The sequence below is a fragment of the Coffea eugenioides genome, chromosome 11 (genome assembly GCF_003713205.1).
Source record: "Coffea eugenioides isolate CCC68of chromosome 11, Ceug_1.0, whole genome shotgun sequence".
Taxonomy (NCBI): Eukaryota; Viridiplantae; Streptophyta; class Magnoliopsida; order Gentianales; family Rubiaceae; genus Coffea; species Coffea eugenioides.
The window spans coordinates 50,975,243-50,985,380 of record NC_040045.1 but is presented as its reverse complement, the minus strand read 5'-3'; the positions used below and the strand labels follow the sequence as shown (position 1 = coordinate 50,985,380).

Genomic DNA, 10,138 nt, shown 5'->3' with positions numbered 1-10,138 from the left:
TCCCATGGCAACTTTAACCTAAGCAGCTAGTAGGTGATAAGAATTATTATTGATAGCAGCAGTGATACCCAAATTTCAACCCAGATGAGTTATGCTGCAGTTTTGAGAGTTTGCATGACTTCTCAAGCAAAGCCTCTAGTAGTTGGGATTTGGGGCAGGACGGTCATCTGGCGAACCTGTTCTTGAGCAGTTTACAGTCAAGATTTGGTCAAAAAAAAATTATATGATTCAGATCTCGTCTTGTACCTCGTTTTTAACAACATGTGTGTGTGGGACTCACAAAATTTTGTTTTAAAATTATATGTTATTGAAAGTAAGTTACACCATGTACAAACAAAATTACGCTGTGTGTAAAATGCACATAATCTTCAGGAACGATTAACTTATCATGTACAAACAGAATTACGCCGTGTGCAAAATATACATAACCTTCAGGAACGGTTGCAGGTGGTTAGTACATTAGTTCCTTCCCTTCAAATAGAAATGGTCTTGGAAGGTTTCCGACTTCTTACGTAAAGCCTCTGGTAGGTAGAGTTGGGGTGAAAATTACAATTATATCAAGATTGCACGAGTTTACTCTTAAAAATTAGTTCTGTCTGGATAGAGTGTTATTTGAAATATTATTTGGAATAATTACTGTACCACTTTTTATGATATGATATATGTGAGATAAAATGATGATTGAGAATATAAAAAGGTGGGTTGAAAAATGTGTTTACAATGCAAGCGAAATTTTATTTAAAAAAATGGGGTATCCAAACAAAGCCAAACAACAATCGGACTGAATCAAATAGAAATCTCCCATTTTTTGATTGTTTTTTCACTGCCAAATTTGAAACGCAAGCAATATAAATTAAATCAACAACTAATAATTAACAAGTGCCAATCAACTTGCCGGTGATTTATCGTCTCAGGCTCTCACTCGTCACAGTTCATATGATGACCCTTTGCAGGACCATTTGTATGAATGTGAAGGAACGAGGACAAAGCTCAAAAGTACCAACACACATAATTTTGTGATTGATTATTTGCACCAGTTCACACATGGGTTTTTAACTTCTCGTCCGTTCCTAACTCCTTTCAACAGCCAGGATCATATGTCTGAACTCAAACTTGTTAAATAGTGCCGTGCCATTAACGGAGCATAAAATATAGTTTCTAGGACAAAATATGCTACTAATTTTTTTGAGCCTTTAATGTAACTCAAGACAATGGGAAAAGGGTTAGAATTTGCTGCTACCGCTCATAATTCACGCCTGTCATTGCCTGAGCATTATTGCTTAACTCTGTCTGGACCAAAATAGTTCCGAAATTGCTCGTTTGATAAAGTCCGCCACCTGCAAATCTGAGCGAAAATGAGAAAGTTTCTAGACGAATGTTTTTTGATGGGTTAGCGGGCGTCCTCGTGCCTGAATTTGCTTCACATACAAATCACAACAATCTCTCTCAGATATTTGCTTCGGTTCAATTAATTGATTTTGCAAATATATTAGTAGACGTTGATAACAACCACTAGCTATTTCTTTTTCTTTTTAGTTTTTAGTTTTTTTTTTGTGGGGGCCCCGGGCAAGACTGTGTTTTTTTTTTTTTTTGTGGGGGGGGGGGGGGGAATTAGATTCATTAGAAGCGACGGAATTAGGTCTTGTCTCAAGGATGAAGTGCCCTTTTCTTTTTTAATTATCCTAATCTATCTTCCTACTTTCTGCGTCTATGGGCTTTAATTAAAGTTAATTTGTGATTTGCCTTCCCCACACTTGTGCACGAAGCCATGGGTCAGTGCCCCCACTGCACATTAATACAATTTATTTCGCTACTCGCTAGTTATAAGGAACAATAATGAACCAATGCTGCTACTCGTTCGTTACCCTCGGAACAAACATTTCGGAGAAATAAGAATGGAAGAGAATATAGGATTTGGGACACTAATACGAATAAATTTTTCACACTCTCATTGTTTCTGCTAACGAATTTAGATACTTATCATATATGAAAACTTGACTTTTAAATTCAAATTTAAATGATGTGAGATGCATCAAATATACGTATCGATAGTGTAAGAAAAAAAGATGTATGCTACTATTTTATATAGCAAATAACAAAGGAAATAATTCATCAACTTTAAATACATTAGTTTGTTGCAATTAAGCTCAATGGACGATGTTTTAGGGGAAAGATGATACTCCCTTTTTTTTTTTTGGCCGTTGCAACAAAGTCTCGATGCATTGTCTAAAATTTACGAACTTAGCAAGAAAGATGGGAGAAATTCTATGACTAGAGAGTCAAACCAATAATGGCTAGCCAGGCAAGAAAGGAGATTTTCGGCTAATAAATATATGGCCTATGGGCTTTGAAATATTTATAAGCCAAAAAATTTCGACCATAGACAGACGAACGTCTGTTAAAAGATTTCTTTGGTTAAGCTGAGTAACGCAGCGCACAAATACAATATGGGCGCGCCACATGGCAGGCAATCCTCGTCAACAGTTTCTGTATTCAAAGGCATTGGTTCTCGACCCTTGATGCCCCACCACCACCGTCTCCATCACTTGTACGCTGATGATGGATTCATGCCTAAAACGTCATTCTGATTCTGGGTTGCCGATTTTTAACCAATAAGCAGAGTAGAAGATTTCCAAGAAATAAGATTCGGTTTTGAGCTTCATCCCATACCTTAGTTCTTCAATACTAGTAGCTAGAGTAGGGGCGACTTCCATTTTTCAAGTGAAAAAGATGAGTTCAATTGTTTACAACTCAATGAATCCTTCGACTGCAATTCTATCAAGAAGCCAACAGTTTCCACTTTTGGTAGCAAAAGATTCTTCCTTTGAATTCTTTCAATTCCTGCACCAGCACAGGTGTAATTATTTCAGAAACCAAGACGAGAATAGGCGTTTTAACAAGATAAAAAGAGTAAAGGCCGGGTTGCGTGAAGCTCAGAAGAGGAGGGTGTCAACTAAAGAAAGTGTTGTTGCAAAAGTCGATGATGAGAATTACTCATCAAAGGCAACCCAGAAAAAGAACTTGAGGATTCTTGTGGCGGGGGCCGGGATTGGAGGGCTGGTTTTTGCACTGGCTGCAAAGAAGAAGGGGTTTGAGGTGGTAGTGTTTGAGAAGGACATGAGTGCTATAAGAGGGGAAGGACAGTATAGAGGTCCAATTCAAATACAAAGCAATGCTTTGGCTGCTTTGGAGGCTATTGACATGGATGTTGCTGAGGAAATTTTGAATGCTGGCTGCATAACTGGGGATAGGATTAATGGATTGGTTGACGGTATTTCTGGCAAATGGTGAGCTTCTCGCCTCCGTATCTCTTTAGGGATTATGTATTATTTCCTTGTGTATACAATTGTCTGGAAAATTTTCTGAAACTTAACTTTTGCATGCTTGTATTGCATAATTGTTTGAAATCGATATTTGATAGTGGCATGAGTCAAGTTGCTAATAATCACCGTAGAGCTTTTGCGTTATGATTGTGTAAGAAATTTTAATTCAATACAATCACACGCGAACCACTAGCTGATAGGTCCAATAGAAGGCCTCTCAACTTCGTGGACTATGCAATTCATACAGACTGTTAACCACGTAGCAGCCATAGCATCTAGCCTTTCTTGTTTGCAACCACTCTGCAGCCCTGCATCTCTTGTTTTGCAAATTGTACACTTCTGGCATGAGGGAGGCTGATTATGAAATCAATGCTCTGCCATACTCTTTTGACGTAATTGTTTGTATGGATAAAGTATTTGCCGTATAACTTCCTAGATTTTGGTGGTTTTACAAATTTGTCAACATTAAACATGCTGCAGATCTTGTCATATACTTGGTGCAGCTGTTCTCGGGGTTTCAGTTTCAATTGTCAGAAATGCTGAGAATCATCAAGGTTTTGGAAAATTATTTTTCTTACCAATTGAAGGGGATAACGGAATAAAAACAGCCTAATATTTAAAAAAAATAATTCATGCTTTAAATTGAGTAAATCCTGAAATTTGCTATAGTTGGCATGCTTGAACAGAAGTAACCAAAGCATTTTAGATCCTTAATTTTGGATTATGTGCTTTGAAGCATAAGGATACTTCTAGTGCGCAATTGTACTGGTGCAGAGTCAACGTATGACGCTTTTAAACCTATACAAAGTTTATATTTCTGTGTAGACTATAGTTTTCTCCAATTGGAATTGCTGTTACCAATGAGGGATTTTACCTTGAACTTTCTGTTTCAAGAATAAAATCGAGTATTGGCAAATCGGTTGAGATGATACATGGTTATCAGGTACATCAAGTTTGATACATTCACTCCTGCGGCGGAACGGGGGCTTCCAGTGACAAGAGTTATTAGCCGTATGACTTTGCAACAAATACTTGTTCATGCAGTAGGAGAGGATGTAATTATGAATGAGAGCAATGTGGTTAACTTTGAGGATGACGGTAATAAGGTAAAATAAACTCTGAACTGGTATGTTCATTTTATTTTTTAAGTAGTTTTGTGCATAGTGTTCGAAGACTAATGTTTTCAGCACATCCATTTTATTCTTTAACGAGCATGAAGCTATTCAATTACTGATGACTGTCAGGTTCTTATTGCTTTCTTGCTTTCTTTGAAATTCAGGTCACTGTGATTCTTGAGAATGGACAGCAATATGTAGGTGATCTTCTAGTTGGTGCTGATGGGATATGGTCAAAGGTAAATCTTATATTACATACTTCTAAGTAATTCAATCTTTCTTGACAACTACTCCACTTTTACTATGTATGATGTAGTTGTCCTTCAGAAGGAATTGTCAAGAAACTAAAGATCTGTTGCTAAAAGTGGCAGTATTTTGTCTGAGGGGTTGGAAACAAATGTCTCACTGGAATTACACTTTAGATATAACTTTGATTTTGGGACTTTGGCTGGTTGCTTTTCTTTCAACAGGTCCGGAGAAATTTGTTTGGTCACACAGAACCTATATATTCAGACTATACTTGTTACACTGGTATTGCAGATTTTGTTCCTGTTGATATTGACACAGTTGGGTATGTGACATTAGTTCTGGAATATCCCTAACTCATTTCTATTTCATCATTACTTTGATTGAGTTACTTACTGTCAATTGTTCTTCAGGTACCGAGTTTTTCTTGGTCACAAGCAATATTTTGTTTCTTCAGATGTTGGTGGTGGAAAGATGCAGTGGTATGCATTTCATAAGGAGCGACCCGGAGGTGTTGATAGTCCAAATGGTATGTACTATATTATTTGGACCCTTTTCTCATAAATGAGTTTTATGCCTGACACTAGGACCAATATACAGTTTAAGCCTTTGTGGACTATTATTGGCTTATTTTGTGTAATGATTTTTCTTCTAAGAAAATAATGGCATGTTAATAGGTCCTTTTCAAGAAGATATATAAGTACTCTGAAGAGATGATACATAGTGCATGTGAATAATATTTAAATCAATTTATATCCTGGGAATTATAATTTTGGTGGGCAATATAATCGGTCTTAGATTTACTGATATCTGAAGCTCTTATGCTGGCAAGTTCATGGTTAGGAAAGGACTATTGATGATGCAGTCTTGTCGTTTGCTTTTGGTGTATTTTCTACACAGGTAAGAAGGAAAGGTTGCTTAAAATCTTTGATGGTTGGTGTGATAAAGTGATGGAACTATTGCTGGCCACAGACGAAGATGCAATTCTTCGTCGTGATATTTATGACAGAACACCATCATTTAGCTGGGGAAGGGGTCGTGTGACTTTACTTGGGGACTCAATTCATGCAATGCAACCTAATTTGGGACAAGGAGGGTGCATGGCAATTGAGGTCATCTTTTTATTTTGTCCGTCATTTTACATTTTTATTGAATATGAAGTTTGAATGCTGTAAAATATCTTATTCCTTTCCTAATAGCAATTGAATTTTTCACATCCTTTTCTGAAGGTTGTGATATTTCAGAATTTCATCTCTGTGCATTACATTTCTTGTTAGAAATTTTCCATGTAAGAAAAACTATAGTCTAGTACTAAAGTTCTTCTCAATGTAATCCCAGCATAGCATCGGGCTCTCGCCTCTCTTTGATGCAGTGAAAGATTAGAACTTGACTTCCATTTTCATGGATGCAGGACAGCTATCAATTGGCTTTGGAGCTTGATAAAGCTTGGGAACAAAGCATAAAATCAGGGAGCCCAATGGATGTTGTCTCTGCTTTAAAGAGGTAAGAGAAGCTATTAGACTGGTTAACAATTGTTGCTCCACAGAGCTTAGTGAATTTTAACCTTCAAGGATTATATATAACACCAAAAGTTCGTAGCCTTTTATGAGATTAAGCTATAAGAAACCCAGAAATGCTTAAACACAAAAATCCTCCAGGCAGGAGAAGAACATTTTTCCCCTACCATACTGGAGATAGTGAGCCTCTGCCAAAAAAATTCTAGTTGCACCATTTTTTTCTGCAGATTCTTCAAGTTGTTTAAGTTAAAATTTTCGTGAATCAAATATAAATGTAATAAACCAGCTCCCCCTAGGCAAGTTGGCCACCAGGTGAAGTATAAAATGCAGGCCTGATTGCAAGTCAGAGGTTCAAACCTCTGCACCTATAGTAAAATCCAAAGGGTCTGCTGCACTCCTTTGGTCTAAAGGTGGGATCCTCTCTCTAGCCCCCCTTGGCCCAATTGGGCCTGCCTTTATAGGTTACAATAAGAATAGGAGTAGGAGTTGACCATTGAAAAAATAAATAAACGAATATATATATGTATATATATATGTAAATGGACTAGGTCTCTGCTTCAGAATGCTTACTCTTATCTGATTTGCCTCTTTGCAGCTATGAGAGTGCTAGAAAACTACGAGTTGCTATCATTCATGGATTGGCAAGATTGGCTGCAATCATGGCATCAACTTATAAGCCGTATTTGGGTGTAGGATTAGGGCCACTATCGGTAAGAACATCCTATGTAGTGACAAATCAGATGGAAATAATCAATGGAGTTCAGTAAACGGAACCTTCTCTTCATTAAATGAAGCTGACAATCTCTGTTGCAGTTCTTAACAAAATTTAGGATACCGCATCCAGGAAGAGTTGGTGGGAGAATATTTATCGACATTGGAATGCCATTAATGCTAAGTTGGGTCCTAGGTGGCAATGGGTAAGATAAGAGAATCTTTTTTCAAACTCATTCCCCAGAAAGATAATTTTCAAGAACTTTGCCTTGTTCCGTTCTATTTGAAGGGGTCACAAATTTTGTAATGGAAAAGTATGCTGGTCTTCTTCAGTGTATAACTGCTTTTATGGTAGACACTGACTTGTATTGGTGAAGGATGTGATTATTGTATATTATGAGCTTTAAGAAACAACTTGGTTTCTTTAAACTTCCTTTTCAATGATTCTGCATTTGTCATGTGGAAAGAAGCTTGGTCAATGGCGTGTTCCCTAATACTTTGCCTCTTGGAAATCTGAAATCCCAGGAGAGCTGAAATGTCCATTTTCTGATAGGAGAACCTTGGTATTACTAAAATTATTATAAGCAGAAAAGCACCTTTATAAGAAGGGCTGCATTTGGAATTCTGAGATTTACTCAACTTAGTTGCTCCAGAATTTCAAAGACTAGCATTGAATATAATGCGCTTTATTAATTTACTTAACTTAAGAATGACAATGGAGCGTTTTCTTTCCAGCTCAAAACTTGAAGGCAGACCATTGCATTGCAGACTTACTGATAAAGTATGTGAGCCTTGGATTCATTTTGTCATGATTTGAAAATAGTTGCAGCTTATTTCCAGCTTTCAACAAGATATATTAAGTACCCTTTTTTCATGGATAATTCATGAATTTTCAATTAATGAAGGCAAGTGATCAGCTACCAAAATGGTTTCAAGATGATGATTCTTTGGAGCGTGCTCTGAACGGAGAGTGAGTGTAGCAAGCCGAATGATTCTGATGTCTTTGACCTTCTTTTTTTTTTTCCTTTTGTCATCAGGCTTCCCTAACTGTAATGTCCATGCTCTTAACAACAGGTGGTTCCTGTTTCCCACTGGACAAGCCAATCCTGATCCAGTAGCTATTTTCTTAGGCAGAGATGAGAAGAATATCTGCACAATAGGGTAAGCTATTCTGTTCTTATATGTTTGATAGAGTGTAGAAACTGTGACAATAAGGCAAGACAACAATATTTTCATGCTGCATGAGAATTCAAATTGTGTTAGCATGATATGGTTTTATGATAACTTGTGCTAGTAAAAGGGTTTGAAAGATTCTTTTCCCTCTAACAGAATAATATTTATATTTTCATGTAATAGGATTTTGTGTGAAAATTCTGTAATTTTGATCCCACGGATGTTAGATGTCAACTGATTTTTTATGCGTCACTTTAGTCAGCAAAATTGGGAAAGGAAAGATATGGAGGTCAAAGTTACCAGTTAGGGCTTTGGCTTTATTGAGTGAAGGCTTATATCACCCAAAAAAAAAAAAAAACTGAATTGAACAGTGGACCAGGCGGTGTCTTGCTATCATATTTGCTATAAGAAACATATCTTGGAGAAGAATTAGAAGACTTCTCTGTTGGAAATTTTCCAGGCAAAATGACATCTAGTAATACAATTAGAGTTGGTGACTTGCATGTTTGTGATCTAATATTTGCAAAGCTTAAAATTAGAATTGGTGACTGCCGTTTATGATTTCAGGAGTGCATCACACCCTGATATTCCTGGAGCATCCATAATTATTAACTCACCCCAGGTGACATCCTTGGTGTTCAATGTCTTGTGGAAATTTCCACTAGTCAATTACTATAGTATTGCTGAATGAAATCTTGCACTTGGTCAGGTCTCCAAGCTGCATGCTCAAATAAGCTACAAAGATGGATTGTTTTTCTTGACCGATTTACAAAGTGAGCATGGCACCTGGATTACAAAGTAAGTCAAATGGAAACTGAATTTTCCACCGGTGGTCCGTTTACTATTTTTTTCCCAGTAGACTAAATTCTTCAAGACTAATACATATATGTGTGTGTGTGTTTATTTATATATGTGTTGCAGCAACGATGGTAGGCGCTACCGGCTGCCTCCTAACTCACCAGCTCGTTTTCATCCGTCAGACATCATCGAGTTTGGTTCTGACAAGGTGATGACGTTGTTCCTTCCTCCTTGTTATTTTAAATATCTACAATGCTATACAAGGGAATTCTGGATTCTTCATCTTTATTTTGTTTCAGGGTCAAGTGTCTCTGTATGTTGTTTTTTTTTTTTTTTCAATTCTTCTGTACGGATATATGAGTGCGAAATCTGTTGCATGATGTGGTTGTTCAACGAATATTCTTTTTGTTTTACACGAGTGCCATCTTAACCAATCATCTTTGCTTCATCGCAGGCTGCATTCCGGGTAAAGGTCATGAACCAGCCACCGTTCTCGGGAAAGCAGCGAGAGACTAAAGTTCTTTCAGCTGTATGAGCCAATGGTCACGTTCTAAAATTTTCTAAAATCTTGGACGCGGATATTGTACAGCATTTTTTTGCATGGCAGCGAAGCCGTGTGAAGCTGCTGCATTTTGTATTGTGAAGAAAAAAGGAATAGTTCGGTACATATGATCATATTAGGAATATTCTTACATAGACTAATGATATTAGACTCATGGCTAGCGATTTAATCACCGAGATGCAATACAGGAAGTTGGAAGTTGGAATACAGGAAGTGTTATCGCTTCTTATGCAGAATTCTACTTTTAAAAGCTTGTAAATTCAACAGGAAACTACAGCATCGCTGATATTGTCTCTTGTATGCCTTTCTGTGTTTCATTCTACCGCTCCAGACTCTCTGGTGAGGCAAGGTAAATGCAGCTCAGAGATTGGGAAGTGATAGTTTTCAAATAGTTGTTCTTCAAAAAATACAAGTTGTTGTCCAAAGTAATCTTCAAGAAAGTAACTTTGAAAAAATGATTTCTAAATGAGGCCGTAAGGTATGGTAAAAACATTTGTTCTTCTTCTTTCTTGGAGGGATGAAGCCAAAAAATTCAGTTTTCTAAAAAAGATGTTGTTTTGGGCTCGATCCGAACCCTTAACGAACAGTTTGAGTTCCATCCGAGTTCGATTTTTAACGAACTCGAACTCAAATTTGAATAGGAATTAGGATTTGTTTATAATATCGAATTGAATTTGAACTTATACATATTCA

At 37.0% G+C, this 10,138-nt stretch overlaps 1 protein-coding gene across 1 annotated transcript; it reads left to right on the top strand.

The window, feature by feature from the left end:
* Nucleotides 1-2,526: 2,526 nt before the first annotated feature.
* On the top strand, nt 2,527-9,819 carry LOC113754418 (zeaxanthin epoxidase, chloroplastic). The gene is made up of 16 exons (XM_027298826.1): nt 2,527-3,287; nt 4,267-4,429; nt 4,603-4,677; nt 4,909-5,009; nt 5,098-5,213; nt 5,585-5,796; nt 6,096-6,187; nt 6,797-6,911; nt 7,015-7,118; nt 7,648-7,693; nt 7,818-7,882; nt 7,987-8,073; nt 8,653-8,707; nt 8,795-8,883; nt 9,007-9,091; nt 9,338-9,819. Exons 1-16 carry the CDS (start codon nt 2,731-2,733, stop codon nt 9,416-9,418), a joined length of 2,043 nt encoding a protein of 680 aa, XP_027154627.1. The 5' UTR covers nt 2,527-2,730; the 3' UTR covers nt 9,419-9,819.
* The last annotated feature ends 319 nt before the right edge of the window (nt 9,820-10,138 follow it).

Bases quoted from the DNA above. Each gene is read 5' to 3' on its own strand.
- LOC113754418 (XM_027298826.1), top strand. From the start codon at position 2,731: ATGAGTTCAATTGTTTACAACTCAATGAATCCTTCGACTGCAATTCTA. The intron at 6,912-7,014 runs GTAAGAACATCC...TCTCTGTTGCAG, and splicing joins TAGGATTAGGGCCACTATCG to TTCTTAACAAAATTTAGGAT. The intron at 7,883-7,986 runs GTGAGTGTAGCA...TCTTAACAACAG, and splicing joins GAGCGTGCTCTGAACGGAGA to GTGGTTCCTGTTTCCCACTG.